The 22,058-nt window shown below is 38.2% G+C and overlaps 1 protein-coding gene across 1 annotated transcript in view; it reads left to right on the top strand.

Annotated features, from left to right (window-relative positions):
- The window catches only part of LOC128737248 (uncharacterized), an 85,540-nt gene extending 66,321 nt beyond the window's left edge, over window positions 1–19,219 (top strand). The window contains exons 3-5 of the mRNA XM_053831852.1: window positions 4,894–5,010; window positions 14,910–15,400; window positions 18,973–19,219. Coding sequence (XP_053687827.1) covers window positions 4,894–5,010; window positions 14,910–15,400; window positions 18,973–19,219 — 855 coding nt within the window. The remainder of the gene's footprint in view (window positions 1–4,893; window positions 5,011–14,909; window positions 15,401–18,972) is intronic.
- The last annotated feature ends 2,839 nt before the right edge of the window (window positions 19,220–22,058 follow it).

Raw genomic sequence — 22,058 nt, 5'->3', positions numbered from 1 at the left:
AACCGGTATGAGTCGGTACTTCCATCTACTACTCTCGGCCGTAGCCCACTCTTGCTGCCATATGGTCAGCAACTCTTCTCTCGCTAGCTTCCGGGCTCCTTTGGTGTTTTTTCGTCCATAGCAGACGTTGTCTTCCACGAGTATGATGCCGATCACGACCATGATGCCGATCATTTCAGCGATAACACATATTGCCTCCGACGATATTTGTTAATTGTTATTTATTTGAGTACTTTATCTGGCTAGAAATTGTCTACATGAATAAAATTGATTACAGATTATAGTAAATTAGACCTGCGTATCTCTTGCGCAAATAAGTGCGAAGGCATGCCGAAGTCAAACAGTTCTTCGACTTTTGAGAACACCCTGATGCATTCCGTAATCGGTTGATTACCTCCAAACGCGGTCCGATTAAACGGTATTTGCAGCAAGCCAGTCGAGCGTAATATCCGCTGCAATGGTCGAAAATTAAGCATAGATAGCAATTTTGGAGAATCTATTTCGCCGTCGATGAGTTTAGTCACGAATATAGCCTGATACATTTTACGCCTATGTTCGAGTATATCGAGGTCAAGTAGACGACATCTATTCGGGTAAGGTGGCAGGTTATCAGGATGCCACCATGGGAGATGTAAAGCCAACCGAATAAACCTTCGTTGCACACGTTCAATCCGTAAGTTCCAAGTAAGATGACTGGGGAACCAAACCAAATTACAGTTCTCCAGTAGCGGACGAACCAAAGCGCAATATAATGATTTAAGGCAGTGAACATCTCTAAAGTTACGTCCAATCTTAGCAATAAATCCAAGTTGTCGAGTCGCCTTGGAAATGACTCATTCACGGCGTAAATTGAACGTCAATTTGCTAACTTGATCCACTCTGCGAAGTTCAATGTCGTCGATGGTATAACTGAAGCAAATTGGATTTTTAATCTGATAAAAGCTCATAACTTAACACTTTGCAATGCTTATAATAAGCCAACTCAGTCTGCACCATTCAGTAAATAGATTGAGCAAATGTTGCAAACGGCGACAGTCGTCTTCATTACCTATCGTAGCAAATAATTTCAGGTCATCGGCGTAGACTAACTTGCAGCCATGTTTTAGCAGAATCACAACATCATTAAAGAACAATGATAAAAGCAAAGGACCCAAGTTGCTACCTTGAGGAACTCCAGATTTGTTGCTAAACACTGACGAAGTACTGGATCCTAGTTTAACATGTAGTACTCCGTCGCACAGATATGAGTGAAGCCAATCAATCATTTTACAGTTCATAACCGTCAATAGTCACTGTCCGTGGGAGGTAAACGTTGCCTTCTCTGGATCCTCTTCCTGCCATATATTTGGTTTCCGACGCATTGATTTGTAACCCTATCCTTCGTTTTTAGCCTGGCGGAGAGTGCCTGTACTATTAACTTGTAAGGTCTAGTTTGGAGTTCGGATCTGTGATCTGGTGTCCTTATTAATAAATTTGGATCGCCAGAACGAAGCAGTACAAAAGAATTTTTTACAGTATGCTTTGCGAAGTCTTCCATGGCGTGATCCCAGAAACCTACCGCCATATGAGAAACGTTGCCGCTTGCTTAATTTGGAGACTCTGGAAAGAAACGTGCCTTGTTCCTAGAATCCTAGCTAGAATGATTCTAAGAGATATCCCAGTTACAATTTTAAGTTTCATTACTTTCCACTAGTGGTTTTCATGACCGATTCCATAAAACCGCTAATAAAACTATGAGCTCCACCAGAATTTTTCGATGAACGCTATAAAACTGCCTTCCGACCAAGTGGCCCACTCTTTAGAAGGTTTGCAAGAATCAGGTCATAAGCTGAAGTAGTCTTATCACGCTCTACTCAAAGCAGTAATAACACCGGTTGTAGTTTTCACTGCTTGACAGCTACCTCCAAAATTTAATGAAGCTTTTCGCTACAAAGCTTATAGCTTGCTCTGGTGAAGAGCTAAATTCGCCACCAACTTTATTAACTTGAAAATATATCCGTGAGTTCATGTTTTACTGTCAGATCATCATGATCGATTTGGTTCGCAGCGACCATAATAATATATCACATAGAATAATTAATAAATTTTAGCAGATTATATTGGTTTGCAGCACGTGCGCATTAAATTTTATCGTGCATATTGATATGACACCATCGAAATTATACAATTTTCGAAAACTTCCCGTTTTAAAAAAATATATATTAAGTTTGTTAATCTCAATTTCCAGTAAAATCTATTTAGTTGCTTCCTGTGACAGGAAAACCGATTGAATTTTCTTTCTACAAAACACTTTGCTTTAATAAATTTTTCTTTGCGAGCTACAGAATACTAGAATATGGCAATATTTCCTCGTATAAAAAATGATTTCGGTGTTGAACTCTAATATTCTTCATAATAGTAGCAATAAATCTGATTGGTCATGGTGTTACCGTTTTAATAGTTCTATATAACTAACAGATTTATTGCGGTTTAACAAGCAACCGTAATAAGATCAATTTCGATTGGTGCGCCATATTGTATTGCTATGCCACAGTTTAAAAGAGACGTGGTGCAGTCAATTAGTTTTATCGTGCTAATATAAGCAAAAGCAAAGCCGTGGGTATAAACGTCCTGTTGAGAACCTGACCCTTCTTTATCGACAGACTTCGCAGCCTGTTATTTGAGTACAGAACAATTGCGGGGCAAGTGCAACGATCCAACTGACTCTATAGCAGCTCTATTCCTCCCAGCCGAGATTCGAACAGCTAGCTACAAGTGTATTTTGACTCCTATCCTCTTGCCGATCCTATCCCGACTCATGCACCTTCCAGCATTGGACAAAAGGTAGGAGTCAAAATGACTACTTGTCAAGCATAGCTACCAATACCCCTTCCCTTCCTTTCCGCTCTTCCCCTCCTTCTCCAAAAAATTTTCATTTCGTTCCCCTACCGTCCCTTCATCAATTGTAGAACCATCGTTTCAAAAAATATTAATATATATGTATGACCTCATTTCAAGGTCAAGACTAAAAAACTTGAGATTAGTCTATTTTAAAATTTGTTAATTTGTTAAAATTTCAGTTTTTAAAATGCTTTTTTTTTGCAATGTAGAAATGATTTTTATTTTTTTCAGTAGGGAAGAGAGGTCTACAGTGAGACACTTTTTTCCAAAAATTTTCAGAAAGTGATAGCTACTAACGATCTTTTTAATCCATTTGAAAGGTATATCCTTCTAGTTGTTTGAAAAAAAGTTTCAGTCATTTTGGTTATAAGCTAAATTGCTAAAGTTTAGCGTATAACCTAAAGTTTTGGCACCCGCCCTTCAAAATTGGCTCTAAAAATCGGGGAGGGGCAAAGAAAAAAAATGAGAGGGTCATGCCAATCTCTGGTCGATTTGGCGTGAAATCCGTCATATGTGAAAGTCATAAAGAGTTAAGACGTCTGAAACACTAAATGAAATTAAATTTTGAAATTTTGCCGAATTTAATAAATTGCTGTAACCAAATATGACTCCAGACGTGCCACGATAACTATTTTATGAATGTATCAGATCTCAATGATTGTGAAAACATTGTTAAGTACCTTGTTTCACATACTTTAACATTTTAAAAATATTTTCTTTAAATGACTTTTTTTTATAAAACTCAAATGTGCGATCCCTAAATCGCTTCAACCAATGTGCCAATGTCAAACAGCCAATTACGCCATATAAAAGTTTTATTGTGACACACTAAGCTATCATTTGAAGGATGAGCCCCGGGTTTTATTGTTGCATTTCCATTTGTTGATTTGACGACTAATAAATAAATAAATACACTCAAGTCTTTTTTTACACGGTTTATTCGATTTTTGAATTAACGTTTTTTATGACGATTTTTGAATTAACGCGGTTTTTTTTAAATAATTTTTCGAATTAACGCGGTTTTTTAGCGATTTTTAAATTCGGGCGGCTTTTTTGGTGATTTTGAATTAACACGGTTTTTACGTCGATTTTTGAATTAACACGGTTTATTTTATTACGATATTTGAATTAACGCGGTTTTTTTACAACATTTTTCGAATTAACGCGGTTTTTTTTCACGGCACGTATCCCCCGTGTAAAAAAACTTGAGTGTAAATCAGCCACGTAGCCAGAAGGGGGGCCCGGGGCCCTATTTTGATTTTAACTGTTTTATATGCATATTTTTGCGTTTAGTACTACAATACGTTAAATGTATTGTGATGTATTATATTTATAAGCAGAAAGATATGCATATAATGCATTAGGAGCAAGGATAGGGCTCCTGGCCCCCACCTCTGGCTACGTGGCTGGTGTAAATCATATCCTGGGTGAAAGTAAAAAGAAGTCCAAGTGATGAGGTGTCTACAAATGAGCTTTACTTTCGGGTCATCAGCTTGGTTAAGGTTCAGTAAAGCAGGGCCTGGACTTTGGGGAGTGGCTTAGCAGAGGGGGTAGTTTACCAGGGTTAGCTTAGCAGGAGGGGTAGCTCAGCAGGGCGGGTAGCTTAGCAGGGTGGTAGCCTAGCAGGGGGGCAGCTTAGCAGGAGGGGTAGCTTAGTTGGCTGCAATGAGTTATATACAGATGTGGAAATTTCATCATAGTGTGAGTGGATCCATAATCGACCAATGACGATCAAGCATGACGTAATTGTACAAAAATAAACCAAGTTGTTCGGTGCGGTTTGTTTATGGACTGTGATATCCATTACTGATTTTTCGCTACTAACACCGTCAAATGTCTTCTTCCACGTTTCTTTCTGCCTTTATGGGCTGGCTGAGATAAATTCAAGTTTAACCAGATGTGTGGGAAAACCAAGGAACCAAGTTGGCAAAAGAACATAAAAATAAATAAATAATTTTGAATACTGGTACCTGCTCATTGTATTTACATTTGTTTAATTTTTATTCATTTCAGTTTCATCAAACTATTAAAACGTACCTGAATGACAGAATCTGGCAGTTTTATTTCTATGTGAGCAAAACATGGCCTAAAGATCCAATTTGCTTACATTTTCCTGGATGTACATTGACTGTAAGTATATTTGATAATACGATTACATGTTATCTCACATATATGAAAAGCGTATCTGTAATCATCATCATCGTTCTATTGTTATGTTCTTAGATAGAATTTCATTTTTAACGACCAACAGAGTTGTTAATTGCAAACAAATATGTTAACCTCAGTTGAATATTATGAGTAATGTTCGCTTGTTGATTATATTGAATTGAGAAAAATGAATCGAAATTCGTAGCAGACTTACCCCATCCCCCCATTCATAAAATATATTTCCATTTTTAATAATTCAATTATTGAAAATAAGATGATTTTTTTAAACAAAATGTGAGATACAAATCAGTGGCGTAATACGGAGGCGATTTAGGCAAATCAAATGTGATGAAATGAAATGTGAGAGCAGCGATGGTTTGATCACTTTGACTCAATTTTGATTCATTTGACAGTGCCATCAAGGCCATCCAAAATTTAAAAAAGTTGTAAATGGGACATTTGTAGAACTAGTTATTATCTACAATATTGCTGAATAATGTATCTTTTTGCCTTTCTACTATATAAATATGTAGTATAAGGTATAGGAATCACTCGAAAAACCGGAAATGGAAAGAAGGTCCTGCGAGCCGAGTGTCAAGTACCATTTGACTCAGTTTCGAAAACTGAGCATGTGTGTGTGTGTGTGTGTGTGTGTGTGTGTGTGTGTGTGTGTGTGTGTGTGTGTGTGTGTGTGTGTGTGTGTGTGTGTGTGTGTGTGTGTGTGTGTGTGTGTGTGTGTGTGTGTGTGTGTGTGTGTGTGTGTGTGTGTGTGTGTGTGTGTGTGTGTGTGTGTGTGTGTGTGTGTGTGTGTGTGTGTGTGTGTGTGTGTGTGTGTGTGTGTGTGTGTGTGTGTGTGTGTGTGTGCGTGTGTGTGTGCGTGTGTGTGTGCGTGTGTGTGTGCGTGTGTGTGTGCGTGTGTGTGTGTGTGTGTGTGTGTGCGTGTGTGTGTGTGTGCGTGTGTGTGTGTGTGCGTGCGTGCGCGTGTGTGTGTGCGCGTGTGTGCGCGTGCGTGTGTGTATGTGTGTGTGTACGAAAAATAAGAGATTACATTTTCTTAGCGGTCCCACAACCGATTTTAACAAAATTGATTGCAAATGAAAGGGGACTTTTTAAAAGCTATAACCTCCAATTTTCATGATGATTGGGCTGGTGATTTGAAAGTTACATAAAGAAATGGGAAAAACCCGAGTTAATCCACCTAGCGGTGTAACCTGGCCTTTCTACTGCATTTAATACATACTTTTGTAACATATTTGCATTAAATAAATGACGAACATCCTAGAATTCATTATTATTTGAAAATTACCATTCACATCTTTCAAATGAAATCAAGTTATTGAAAATCGGACGATTTATTCAAAAGATATTCAAACATAAACATTTGAGCACCGTATGTTAAACCAGTCAAAACGTGTAAAACCAAAATATATCAGTCAAGGGTCGATTGTATTCAACGTATGTGCGTATGTACGTATGTATGCGTGTGTGTATGTATGTGTGTATATATGTGTATTTGTGTCTATGTATATGTACATGTACGTATGTACAACTTGCACAATTTTGCAATTTGCATTGAAATGCAAGATAAGTAAGAAACATTTTGTTTACCATTTTCATCACTAGCTGTAATTCACGATCGAATTAGAAAAGCAGAAAAACGAAGAAACGCGGTAGATTTAGGTGTATACATAGGTATAGAGGTGTATAGAACTGAAAATGCTAATAAATGGATTTTCCCATATAAATTTATACAAATTTCAAACAAATTTTGCGCATATCGGATCACTCGTGCCATCAAAACAGACTAGCGCTGGAAAAACCATTATTTTTGTCATTCTTAAGCATGTTTATGGCGCTACTTTTGTACTGTTTCTTTGATTTCATCTCGTTTTTTGACATCTCTAACGGACAACATTGTAAAAACAAAGCGATCACACCAATGATTATTTTTTCATGAAAGTATTCAAAAGAAGCTCCAGTCTTGATTATCATGCAAAAACAATTATCAAAAAGCACGCCAACTAAAAAAAGTCTAATTTCTCTTTCTAATATTCCATATCGAATGCTCTACCCAGTTAAATTTGCAATTCAGATATATTATATGACTAGCTGACCCGACAAACTTCGTACACTCAAGTACTTTTTTTACACGGTTTGTTTTTTCGATTATCAAGAACGTGACAACTTAGGAGCCATTCAATTATTTCTCAAAACATTTGGGAGCGGCCCGAAATTCGTTACGATGTTTGTAAATGGTCTCTAAGTTGCACCGTTCTTGAGTAATCGAAAAAAACAAACCGTGTAAAAAAAGACTTGAGTGTATTGCCTAATTTGTGGCACCTGTGTTGTACATAAATCATGAATCTCGGATGATCTTTGTCACAATCTCGAGTTTTGCAAGCCCCCCAGTGGGCGGCGCTTCCGACGGCGGGTCACCGGCAACACTCGCGACCGTCTCGTCCTGAATGATCTAGTGTTACTATAGATAGTTTTTGTGGTCTTGTATTGACTAATGTTTTATGGAAGAGTCTCGAATTTTTCGAGTTCGATTAGTTTTTGAGTTTCGCAAAAATTTCTGTTTTATTTGTATGAGAGTCCATATCCCCCTACCACAGGGTAAACTATCGTAAAATGAATTCAAGACTCCAAAATCTCCCACATGCCAAATTTGGTTCCATTTGCTTGATTAGTTCTCAAGTTATAAGGAAATTTGAATTTCATTTGTATGGGAGCTCCCCTCTTAAAAGGGGAAGGGGTCGTAATTCACCATAGAAAAAATTTCTGCCATCTAAAACTCCCACATGCCAAATTTGGTTCCATTTGATTGATTAGTCCTCGAGATAAGACGAAATTTGCATTTCATTTGTATGGAAACCCACCTTCTTAAAGGGGAGATGGGCCATAACTCGCTTTCTAAAGAAGAGAGGGGTCTCAATTCACCATAGAAAAAAATCTTGCGTCCAAAACCACTTACATGTCAAATTTGGTTCCATTTGCTTGATTAGTTCTCGAGTTATGAGGAAATTTGTTTTTCATTTGTATAGGAGCCCCCCCCCCCCTCCCCTCTTAAAGTGGGGAAATCCATAGAAAATATACCATAGAAAATATTCTTGCCTACAAAAACATCCACATGATAAATTTGGTTCCATTTGCTTGATTAGTTCTAGAGTTATGAGGAAATTTGTATTTCGTTTGTATGAGAGCCCCCCCTCTTAAAAAGGTAAGGGGTCCTAATTCATCATAGAAAAAAATGGTTGCCTCCAAAAACACCCACATGCCAAATATGGTTCCATTTGCTTGATTAGTTCTCGAATTATGAGGAAATTTATATTTTATTTGTGTAGAAGCACCCCCTCTTAAAGTTGGGAGGGGTCCTAATTCACCATAGAAAATATTTTTGCCTCTAGAAACCTCCACATGCCAAATTTGGTTCTATTTGCTTGATTAGTTCTCGAGTTATGAGGAAATTTGAATTTCATTTGTATAGGAGCCCCCCCCTCCTAAAGTAGGTAGGGGTCCCAATTCATCATAGAAAAAATTTTTGTCTCCAAAAACACCCACGTGCCAAATTTGGTTCCATTTGCTTGATTAGTTCTCGAGTTATGCGGAAATTTGTATTTCGTTTGTATAGGAGTCCCCCCTCTTAAAGTTGGGAGGGGTCCTAATTCACCATAGAAAATATTCTTGCCCTCGAAAACTTTCACATGCCAAATTTGGTTGCATTTGCTTGATTAGCTCTCGAATTATGAGGAAATTTGTATTTCGTTTGTATAGGAGCCCCCCTCTTAAAGTGGGGAGGGGTTCTAATTCACCATAGAAAATATTCATGCCCTAGAAAACTTTCACATGCCAAATTTGGTTCCATTTGCTTGATTAATTCTCGAGTTATGAGGAAATTTGCATTTCATTTGTATAGGAGCCCCCCCTCTTAAAGTGGGGAGGGGTCCTTATTCACCATAGAAAATATTCTTGCCCTCGAAAACTTTCACATGCCAAATTTGGTTCCATTTGCTTGATTAGTTCTTCAGTTATGAGGAAATTTGTATTTCATGTGTATAGGATCCCCCCCTCCTAAAACGGGGAGGGGTCCCAATTCATCATAGAAAAAATTTTTGTCTCCAAAACACCCACATGCCAAATTTGGTTCCATTTGCTTGATTAGTTCTCGAGTTATGAGGAAATTTGTATGGAAGCCCCCCCTTTTAAAGAGGAGAGGAGTTATAATTCCCCTTATAAAGAGGGGAGGGGTCTCAATTTACCATAGAATAAATTCTTGTCACCGAAAACACCCACATGCCAAATTTTGTTCTATTTGCTTGATTAGTTGTCGAGTTATGCAGAAATTTGTGTTTCATTTGTATGGGAGCCCCCCCTCTTAGTGGTGGGAGGGGTTTCTAACCATCACTAAAACCTTTCCTGGCCCCAAAAAACCTCTACATGCATATTTTCATGCCGATTGGTTCAGTAGTTTTCCATTCTATAAGGAACATACGGACAGACAGACAGACAGACAGACAGACAGACAGAAATCTTTCTTTATAGGTATAGATTGAAATCAAGCATGTCAATCATAGAAAAATTTTGAGGTCAATCATTTTGTTCTAAATGCCCATTTCCACCGAAAGTAAAAAAGGAAATATTCACGCTATATTATTTTCAAAATTTTCTTGAATTTCTTTCAAAAGATGATAACTCTAACGCATAATCATAATGTTGTGACATTAATATCAAAATATCACGAAATCGGTTCTGACGCATTTTTCAATTTGAATTATCAATTCAAAACGAAATTCGTATGTGGCTTCAATTACCCGTTCAACGGTTAATTTATAATTTTCTACATATATTCATTCAAGTCTGCAAAAACTATCGTTTGTCTTTAAATATATTTCTAGGAATCACTCAGTTACGACTCGTCCGCATGTTCAGCCTGTTCATAGGACAGGCAACAAAATTCAACCCGACAAAATCATCACTCGTTCATGATTTCGTTTGCACTGACGCATGTGCAATACGAATAACTCGTTAAATTATTAGTTTAGTTTACGAAGCTGATGAGCAAACCGTTCAATACGACGTTTGAACGTCGCTTTAGAGCTCTCAATGCACAAGCATACCAACACATTATTCTGGGTGTTGATTCTTGATACTGAATTAACACCAGGAACAATGTGCTGGTACGAAGGAAATAAAAAGAGAATGTGAAAAAACTTTTACTCGAAAGCGCGGGCGTTCAACACGACGTTTGAACGTTGTTTTGGAGATTAGCACCAGGAACAATGTGTTGGTACGAAGGGGATTTGAAAATAGAGCGCGGTTGGCTTGGCATGCATTATTCGCAAAATTTTCTCATTAACTCGTTCATCTTTAACAACTTACGCATATTACTTGTGGTGCGAGTGATGTAGGCTTGTGCGCACCTCGCAGTAAGATGGTTATTCTTGAATTTGGTTCAATAGGCAAATTGAACGAAAAGTTTTCGGTTCGTAGTTAAAATTCAGAGACGATAGTTTGCTGGTAGAGTAAACCGTCGTATTCCGTTGTTATTTAAATAATAGGGGTATTCACGTAGCGCTTGCTATGTTGCGTATACGGAGTATTGCGTATTTATACTGCCGCTACTCGCATAACAGTTCCATCTTCATAGAAACCGGAACGGCAATGCGACTTGCGGCAGTATATACACGAAATACACCGTTTACGCAACAAAGCAAGCTCTGCGTGAATACCCCTAATGTTTGTTTTATGATTAAAAAATATAGAAATGCGATAATAAAAAAAAGTTGCGTATTAATTTGTATTTTTTTGCTGGTTGAACAGGTAAACTAAACCGACACGAGTCGCCACTGGAATCACTTAACTGTAATAAAACTAAATAAGGTGTTACGTGCCGTAAGTTAACGGCGTCGATTCACTGTCCTTTGCTCCGAGAAGGTTCTACTAGCTTACTTTCACAGCTTACCGCTTGTTACATAGCAGAAAATATGGCACAAACGCAAAAATTTCTGTTTTATTTGTATGAGAGTCCTTATCCTCGTACCACAGGGGTGAGGGGTCTCAAACCATCATAAAATAAATTCATGCCCCCATAAACTCCCACATGCCAAACTTGGTGCCATTTGCTTGCTTAGTTCTCGAGTTATGCGTAAATTTGTATTTCATTTGTATGGGATCCCTCATTCTTAAAGAAGGCAAAGGTCCTAAGTCACCATAGAAAAAATTCCTGCCTCCAAAAACCCCCACATGCCAAATTTGGTTCCATTTGATTGATTAGGGGGCATCCATAAAGTACGTCACGCTTATATGAGGGAGGGGGGGGGGGTAAACCTAATCGTGACGATTTGTGACGTAGGGGGGAGGGGGGGTTTGAAGTTGTGTGACGTCACATGAAAAAAATCAAGTAGAAAATTTATTCGGGGAATTATAATTTAGCCTTCAGTTTAAGATACAACTATTGAAGGCTTCTATAAAATAACGTACTAATGGATTTTAAAACAAACAGTTAAATTTTTTGAATGAAAACTTTTTTTTAACATATATGTGTGAACAGGACTCATTTATTCTTCTATGTAGTATGAACTCTCCATTAAGGTTTTACAGAATATGCTGTATACCACTGAAGACCTCTTTGAGTACCGTCCTGCCTAAAAGATTTTTGCAACCGCAAATAGCAGTCGTACAAACTCCTGAGCGGCTACCAGAGACCAATAGCAATGTTTTCCCTTGATATTCCCTTGACTCATACCAAAGTTCCATGGCTGTTTTTAAGGGTTTTCAGTATAATTTATACTGCCCTTCACTCAAAAGCTCCATGAAGGATAGAGTTTATGCCACTTGCGGATTAAATTTCACTTTTAAGGTAGTATTGAATGATTGCACGATTGAATGAATACACAAAATGACAAAATCCTCAAGAAAAGTTCTTCCAAGGCGTGTTGCTGCAAAAGACGTCACCAGGAAGTCCTGATTTTTTCAACTAGATAAGACGAATTTGAGTAGATAGATGGATGTAAAGGACGTGGATATACGCGAAACATTAATCGACGACAGATTAGCAACTTCTGAGGCGTTTCCGATCGCAGCAATTGGAGATCACCTTCACAATCCGTGAATCGTTGACTTATAAACTCGAAAATTTTCCTTTTTTTATTTGGTGAAATTCCTTTGATAGCTTTAAATGAAAAGGTTGTATATTGGAATGAATTAATTTTTTTGTTGTGAGGGGGGGGCACCGTAACGTGACGTACTGTCTCAGGGGGGGGTCACGAATGTGTGACCAAATGTGACAAAGGGGGGGGGGGGTTGATTTTGGCCAAAATTTGCGTGACGTACTAAATGGATGTGCCTTAGTTCTCGAGTTATGAGGAAATTTGTGTATTATTTGTATGGGAGCCCCCCCCCCCATAAAGAGAGGAGGGGTCTCAATTCAGTATAGAAGAAATTATTGCCTTCTGAAACCCCCACATGTCAAATTTGGTTTCATTTGCTTGATTAGTTCTAGATTTATGAAGAAATTTGTATTTCATTTGCATAAGAGCCGCCCCCCCCCTTTTAGAAGGGGAAGGGGTCTCAGGACACCATCGAAAAAAATCCTACCTTCTAAAACCCCCACATGCCAAATTTGGCTACATTTTCTTGATTGGTTTTCGAATTTTGAGGAAATTTGTGTTTCATTTGTATAGGAGCCCCCCCGCTTACGCCGTCCATAAAATTGGTCTCTCGCTCCCATCATAAAATTGCTGATAATTTTATCTTTCCAACGACATGTAAATTGTTCAGTTTCGTTCAGTAGTTTGGTAGTTATTAGCATTTGAAATCTTTCATTCAAACGTTACACTTCTATTTTCGTTTTCACAAAGTGCTACCCAGTCCCAGATAGTAAACAAAGACGTAGTTCTACGTCAAAAATATTTATTGTTGCAGTAGAAAGACCAGGTCACACCGCTAGGTAAATTAATTCGGGTTTTATTTATGGTGCTACGACACTGAACGTTCAGTTGGTTACCAACGGGATACGAGTCGTATAGCATTATAAATTCAAAAGATACAGCATAGCTTTATTCAGCAATATCTATATATATAAAAGTGAGCGTCAGCACTGGGGGGTTGACTAGTAGGGGGGGTAGTAACAGGGGGGTAGGCCGTACCTCCGAAATATAACTGGATGGTTCTTCATCAAACTTGGCACACATGTGCCTTGACATAGGGGAATCAGAAGTGAAGGGGTTGACAAACAGGGGGGAGGGGGTTCATAACAGGGGGAGGCCCTAACTCCGTAACGCCCGGACGATTTTTCATCAAACTTGGAACACATGTTCAATGACATAAGGGAATCTAAACTGGGCACTTTCACCGTTTCACTGGGTTTCACCGAAGAGGTATAGGGTTACCAACCTATTTTGGACCCGATCAGCAGCTGTGCATAATTTGGACACTTCCATTTGATTTTGCTGTAAGTGTCCAAATTATGTACAGCTGTTGAAGGGGTCCAAAATACGTTGGTTACCCTATATGGTAACAAGACGTTTGTTTCGTTTCCATTATTGGGATTTCCATAGAGTAAATTAGTGCATAATTAGCTACGTGAAAGAGGAGAGAGCTGACTGGGAAAAACCGACAAGTAGGGGGACGAGGAACGTGAGTATGCATGTATGTTTTGCCATATTTCCGGAACTTCTGGACTGTTCTTCATTAAACATCGTTTGTCAAACATATGTATTTGGCATAAAAGAATCAGCGCAGGGTGGTTGACAAAAGAGGGAGATGGTCTCTTACAAGGAGAGAGAAAGATTCCAATAGCTAAAGGGGTGCGTTCCTCTTGCATTTGGAACGATAGCTGTTGCACAAGTGGCTGGATTTGTGAAAGAGGGAATACGGTGGCCATTAACAAAGGCGAGGTTCAAAAACGTGAAAAAGGCTTTTTGTCGATTTATATGGATTACCGGGAAAAAGTCAGATTTACAAGTGGCTGGGGACAACATGAGGGGAACTTGACCAAACTCGTGACTTTAGTCATGACCTTGAAATGCGGTCAGGCATATATTAATATTTTTTTTTTTTTTGAAACGATGATTCTACAATTGATGAAGGGACGGGTAAGGGAAAGTAATGAAGAAGGATTTTTTCGGGAATGAAGGGGAAGGGTGGAAAGGAAGGGGGGTAATAAGTAGCTATGGTTAACAAGTTGTCGTTGTGACTCCTATCTTTTGTCCAATGCTGGAAGGTGCATGGGTCGAACCAAGCTGTAATCAGAGATCCGGTTATAATCTCTGATTACAGCTTGGTTCGACCCATGCACCTTCCAGCATTGGACAAAAGATAGGAGTCACAACGACAACTTGTTAACCATGGCTACCTATTACCCCCCTTCCTTTCCACCCTTCCCCTTCATTCCCGAAAAAATCCTTCTTCATTACTTTCCCTTACCGTCCCTTCATCAATTGTAGAATCATCGTTTCAAAAAAAAAAATATTAATGAGGGGAACTGACAAAGGTAGTAGACACATTCAAATGAAAAAAGGGTTTTGTTTCTTACATTATGAGAATTTTCGTTACAATAACAGATGTACAAGTGACTGAGAAGCAAAGTAGTTCTATAAATGTCCGATATGTAACTTTTTTCCAATTTTGCTTTGCTGAGGCGGTTTTGTCAAATAAATCAAAACTGAATCAAAGTGATCGAGCCATCTCTGTATGAGAATGTTAAAAAGAAGAATAAAAAGATGGCACGCCCTATCCTAAATAGAAGTGTCCAAATTATATACAGCTGCACATGGGGTTCGAAATAGGTTGGGTTCCCTAGTCATATTAAATAAAATTACATTAAATGAGAACCGAGTAGTATACTAAACATCCTTATTAAAAATATATGTGTTCCACAGCCATACAACAAAATTTACGAAAGTGTTGGAATATTCTGTCCTCCTGAACAACTGGACAAAATGTCACTCATAGAACAAGAAGATGTTTTATTCAATTGGACCGAGCCGATATACATGAATTTTACACACGTAGGAATAATGAATCGAATGGATAACATATTTCGCACAAAGGTCAACGGTCAACTAGTTGGACACATTTATGGAGACATATATGTGCATGATTGTCCATCTGAGCTGGAATTAGAGCTGGAGCCATTGCCAGCCAACGAGGCAGTTATTCGGCCACTTAAAATTGGGAATATTAAGGATATACACGACCTGTACCCAGCTAGTGATATAGAAAGCGTCGAGCTTTTTGAGAAACTGGTACATCAGCTACCAGGATTTGGTGTTTTTAGTAAATCGAATAACGAATTAGCTGCATGGAGTCTCCAATCATACTATGGAGGCATGTTTTCTATGCAAACTAAACCTGAATTTAGGCGAAAAGGGTAAGTAAGCATACGAATAATTATTTTGAAATAGCGGATAATAGTAGAGTAAATAGGGGCAAAAGTGCGTTGGGGTCCGAGTGATTTATCAGTGCAATGGGCGTAATTTGACAACATTGCTATGGATGGGTAACTACGTTGACAGTTTGAATTCTATCGTACATATTTTACAAAAAAAAAAACAAAAAAATTTAACAAAATAAACTGCTGAGGAAATATTTATTAAGTGCGGTTTGGTTGTAATATTTCGTTTTACAGTAAATACAAAATCAATACGAGGTTATTATTTGTTGAAAAGTTGTAGCGACGTTTCACATTACTCAAACATCTCTTTTGGCGAAGAAAGCAAAGGCTTAGGCCTAAACCTCTTTCTCAGACTTGACCCTTCTTTATCGACAGACTTCATAGCCGGCTGTTAGAGTACAGCTAATACTAATGCAACGATCCTATTGACTCCATCTAGCAGTACCGCTCAGTCGAGATTCGAACACGCGACGACTCGCTTGTTAAACCAACTTCGTATCTCGAAGATAACTGGGTGGCTAATAGGTCTTTTGGCAATGTGGCGAACTAAAACTGCGAATCAGGGACAGGTCTACAGAGCGATTCACGGGCGAAGTAAAAGTGCATAGATAATTAAAGACAGAACAGGGGACTGACAACCCTATTTCTGCTGCAACTGTCAGCAATACCATGCGGTATCGAAATCCGTACAGCTTCGAAATCCGTACACCTAATACAATTTGCTTCATTATATGTATTAAACAGTCTAAATGCAAAATATTAATAATAGGCCTAGATCCGTGGTTTATTAGCATTACGTCAATATCAAAACATAGGCAGTAGGCCACGAAATAAAATAAATAAAAATTAAAACGTTATGCCTATCAGCTTCCCTTCTAAATTGGCTGTGTTGTTAGCAATTTGCTAAGAAAATAACTTCCAATAAAATGAAGTGTTAAGCGTACTTGAAGTGATTTTCCTATTTAAAATCCCGAAAATCAGAATGTTTATCGTTCTACAGCTTAATTTTATTCATTATGGCATTGAAGTAATATTTATTCATCATAATTAGTACTGTACGGATTTTGATTCAGTTTTACTAGTTGAATCTAAATCCGTACACCTGTGCAGTATCCTTAGCGATCTTACTCTATTCTATGTTTTGCCAAACAAAATGGAAATAACTAAAGCTAAATATAGATCATTTTGCGATGACGTCATTTTGCCGTCAAATGACACCACTTGGTGGTTTGTTTACATATTTTTGTCACATACAGCGGTTTCGATTTGAAATTTCGTGGCGGATTACTGCATCAGGTGCTTTAAAATGCATGTAAGGTGCTTTCTCTTAAATAAAAACTATAATTTTTTATCATTATCTGCCGGACAAAGATAGAAAACTCAATTCAAACTTTAACACCATGTAAACAAACCACCAAGTGCTGTCAAAAAAGTGTGGTTAGGAGCTCCTATGTTGTGAGATACATGTATGTGAGGTGCATGCAGGACTCTATATATAGTCACTCTACTTCCCCCTTAACGACGAAAGTGTTGGCAACGCTGTCATGTGAAGCTGTCACAGTGCGCGATTATCATTGGCAACATTGCTCGCGTATCGGCCTCTTTTCCAGCAGACTCTTGGACAGGTAAGACGTACTTTGTTCACACAGCGCTTCTCCACGTCGAGTGATTTCTACAGTGCGATTTATAATGGCGTCTGGCATGAAACCTGTTATGCCATTGAGCATTCACATTGGCGATTCCTGCCTACTATTTCGAACAGTTTTTTTTTACTCTCGACATGGAGGTCTGTTATAATTATCCAAGTGACGTGTAACGAAAACCGTCTAAAATATGGTCTGTAAAGAAAACGACCAAAGATAAAATGGCGTGCCGAGACGACCGCCGTGTGTGTAATGAAAACCACATGAAATATCACGAGTAAAGAAAACCGTCAAGACTTGAAGGTGTGTAATGAAAACCACCTAAAAAAATCGGCGAGTTGAGACAACCGCTGGGGGGTAAAGACAACCCTCGTGAAAAACTCGGCGAGTTGGGACAACCGCTGGCGGGTAAAGAAAACCCTCCTGAAAAAAAAAACCGGCGAGTTGATACAACAAGTTACAAGTTATGCCATTGAGCATTCACACATGTAATGATCTATATGTCGATAAACTGGAAGATGGGAATTACGATAATTAATGGTGGATAATCCTTTAATAAAGCATCGAGATAGTTTAAGTTCCGGTCACTACGATAAGAGCTAGTATGTTGAATTGGTACTCTCGAAATACCGGAGTCTCTTCTGCAATTTTTTAGCTTTCCGTATAATTTGCAACAAAAATCAAGAAAAAATGTTATATATTGTTTATAAGTCAAGTTAATTTACTCTAAAATGTTAAAAAAGTTTGTTTCTAAGCCTAATATTTCCTGAGGCATAAGGAAAAAAATGTAAGAACATTTAACACAAACGAGGTTTTGTTACAAGTGGGTGGTCCCATGGATAGAGGCAATATTTACCAGTACCAAACCTGATATTTTAACTTTCCGATCAAAAATGAACAATTACCCATAATTTGGCTAAAAAAAAAAAAGATTGATTCCTTGTAGTGTTCCTACTGTGCGTGTAAACGACTCTTAGATGAGCAGGACTAAAATACAATGCGTCAATTATCGAGAGAAGCATATTTTATAAAGCAATTAGTCAAATAAACAAAAACTTAGCCATAAACTTTAAACTCATTTCGATCAAGCTTACACGGATTAAGATTCAAAATTATGCGGACTTTAATTGATTTTTAACATGGTGTATGGATTTTGAGTCACAGGTGTACGGATTTTGAATCAGACATAAAAAAGTGTACGGATTTTGAATCAACAGCTGCACATTTCGATCTCGATTTTTTATAACTAGGATTAATTTTAGTTTCTTATTATTGCAAATAATGTTAAAATAAGGATTATACTGTCAAAAGAAAATATGACGAATTGCTTATTACGATATCATAATTTTATATTGACCATTTAAAATTGTCTAGTTCTTAGGTGTACGGATTTCGATACGGCACGGTACACATATCGCGGGACGCATAGAGCATTTTATGCGACAGAAGAAATGTTAACTTGCTGATATTGATATTGCGCTTTCTCGATGTTAGTTCTTGACAACGAAGTTTTTTAACGGGAAAACAATATCAATATCAAAAATATCGTTAGTTAGTTCATAAAATTATCTGAATAGAGAAAAGCATCAGATCGAAACAGAAACGGCATTTGAAAATACTAAAAATATACTGCATTAATTTCATGGATTCAAACTTCGAACTTTTACCCTGCGGAAAACTCACTTTCATCCCGCAAAGTGAGATTCGGCACCTGATCAGAAAAATTAAGGCTGTATTTTGCTTAATACCATTACTTCAGACGATTTACGGTTGTTTTGCTTCTTTATATTCTTCAAACGTCGCACTTATGCCCCGCCTTACTCTAATTCTAACAGGCTGAATCAATTTTATGTTATAAAGCATTACAAATTAGTTATAATGTTCTTTCTTATATTTATTTTACAGGTATGGTATTCAACTTGCCCAAGCACTTACAAGACTAGTCATTCAACGAGGATATGTACCTTTTGTGGTGATAAGACCAGAGAATAATGCTTCGCGAAGTTTATATACCAAACTTGGTTTTAGAAAAGCATTTGAAAGTGTAAGAGGTGTTTTCAAACCTTACACTTTTAATGTAGAAGACGATAAGGAAAATGAGGAGAATCAAAATCAAGATTCGAACTGTGACATGGATAAAAAGAATTGTTGAGCAGAGAAAAAAATGGTTTATCTATCTATCTATCTTCTGCGCACGTAACATTTAATAGCTAGCGTATTCCGGATGCAATCAATAAACAATTTGCTTTTTAATCGAAAAAAATGATTGAATACAAGACTAGAGTTTTATTTTGGTTACCACAAAAAAATTAATCACAGTGACATTCATTTTTCCATGGGAAACAGCTTTGTACCAACTAGTTATTCTTGTAGAAAAATGTGACGTGGATGGACGAGCGCGTGGTATAGGACACTATCATTTTATTTGCTTGTTGATAACAATTTACTATTCTGCTTATAACTATTTAATTATGCATATCAATTATGCAAACTTTCAAAGCCATATACATAAGCCAGAAGCCGATCATCTAATTGCAATCACACATCTATTTTGATTTGTGGCAATATGGTATTTTGAAAGTTTAATGACGTAGGACTGTGACGTAGGATTATCTGCGAATGGCCGAAACACAAATGGCCGAATCACGAATGGCCGAACCACAAATAGCCGAAATTACAAATGGCATAATATATCTAAAGCCCGAATCACAACGATCGGATCACAAGGCCGAACGTCATATTCGGTCGAAAATATTCACGGCCTTCAACCTGCAAAAACGTGTGGTACATGCTGTCCTTACTCGCTGTCGCTCGTTCGGGATAATCCCTATTAGTCAGTAAACCTAGCAAAATGCATGCACCTAAATAAAACATTCGCTACTAACACGGTAAATAGGTCTCGCACCTTATAATGAACGAAGCTTATTCGCGATTAGGGGAACAAATTGATTCAAGTTATTTGTCAATTACTTGCCAATTCATGTTTTTACCTTTGTTATACTAATATTACAAAGGTTTAGGAATTGGTCGAAAAACACGAAATTGATCCGAGGCCCGGAGGGTCGAGTCACATATACCAATCAATAGAGCACGACGAACTGTGTGTGTGTGTGTGTGTGTGTGTGTGTGTGTGTGTGTGTGTGTGTGTGTGTGTGTGTGTGTGTGTGTGTGTGTGTGTGTGTGTGTGTGTGTGTGTGTGTGTGTGTGTGTGTGTGTGTGTGTGTGTGTGTGTGTGTGTGTGTGTGTGTGTGTGTGTGTGTGTGTGTGTGTGTGTGTGTGTGTGTGTGTGTGTGTGTGTGTGTGTGTGTGTGTGTGTGTGTGTGTGTGTGTGTGTGTGTGTGTGTGTGTGTGTGTGTGTGTGTGTGTGTGTGTGTGTGTGTGTGTGTGTGTGTGTGTGTGTGTGTGTGTGTGTGTGTGTGTGTGTGTGTGTGTGTGTGTGTGTGTGTGTGTGTGTGTGTGTGTGTGTGTGTGTGTGTGTGTGTGTGTGTGTGTGTGTGTGTGTGTGTGTGTGTGTGTGTGTGTGTGTGTGTGTGTGTGTGTGTGTGTGTGTGTGTGTGTGTGTGTGTGTGTGTGTGTGTGTGTGTGTGTGTGTGTGTGTGTGTGTGTGTGTGTGTGTGTGTGTGTGTGTGTGTGTGTGTGTGTGTGTGTGTGTGTGTGTGTGTGTGTGTGTGTGTGTGTGTGTGTGTGTGTGTGTGTGTGTGTGTGTGTGTGTGTGTGTGCAGCTAATTTTCAATCGCCTGTTTCTCAAAGGTGGCTGAACCGATTTGACCGCTTTTACTTTTGTTTGAAAAGTATTATTGCCTAGTATATCACTATTCAATTGTTTCGTGGTCCGACGTTTCATTTAAAAGCTATTAGCAAAAATGTGAAAATTACGTGACACGCGTTTCTCCGGAACTTCGCAACCAGTACCAAACTAATGCTCTTGAAAGCGGATAAGCAGTTTATAAATTGGCCTTAAAAAACCTGTTTTGACCAGATCGATCGCCTGTTTCTCAGAGATGGCTAAACCGGTTTTTGCGCTAGGTGTCTCATTTGAAAGGTAATATAGCCTAATAGACCACTATTGAATTGCTTTTTGATTGGACGTTTAATTCAAAAGTTAAGAGCAACTAAAATTTACAATAATTTTTAACGATATCATACTAGATAATTTATCTAGTTTAAATTAGTTTGGCATCAAATTAGAGGCTTGAATGCTGCAAATATATCTGTAAAATTTCAGAAGAATTGGTTTTGCCGGTCAAAAAATATTAACCCTCGCACCAACCTTTGTAGTACGGTTACTCACGGGCACAATAGCCCAAAACCAAAAAAATGTGCGCATTAGAGTTTTGACTGGGAAAACGTAGTTTTGAGTTTATCGAAACTTTGGAAGAGTTTCTTGAAATTGATGGAATCATGGAATTCTCTACCAATTCGGAATATAGTGCCAAGCTGACGATACGCTTTATTGATAATAAAGGCATAGTGTTGTCTAAATGACATTTGGCAATCCAGTACAACGCCTAGATCTGTTACTGAGTTACCCCGCTGTAGTGACGAACCGTTAATACAGTAATCAAATACTAGGGGCTGTTTTTTACGAGTAAAGCTGATTACAGTACATTTTTGATTACTGATTAGCATACGATTACAGTTGCACCAATCGGCAAACAAATTGGTCAATTTCTGGAGACGCAAACAATCTGATGTGGTTTCAATTGGCAGATAAATTTTTATATCATCAGCGTAGCACAGCCTTGTTCCAGGAGGTAACAGTCGAGTGACGTCGTTCACGAACAGCGAAAATAGCAAAGGTTCTAAGATGCTACCTTGTGGAACTCCAGAACCATTCTGGAACCAACTCGATTGACTGGGACCCAATTTAACAGCGATTTTACGATTGCGCAGGTAAGCGTTAAGCCATGAAAGTAAATTAGTTGACACTCCTAATTTGTCGAGTTTGGCTAGCAAGATATCACGATTGACTCGATCGAATGTCGCTTTCA

The sequence above is a fragment of the Sabethes cyaneus genome, chromosome 2, assembly GCF_943734655.1.
Source record: "Sabethes cyaneus chromosome 2, idSabCyanKW18_F2, whole genome shotgun sequence".
NCBI classification, from domain to species: Eukaryota; Metazoa; Arthropoda; class Insecta; order Diptera; family Culicidae; genus Sabethes; species Sabethes cyaneus.
This window is presented reverse-complemented; position numbering and strand designations above follow the sequence as displayed.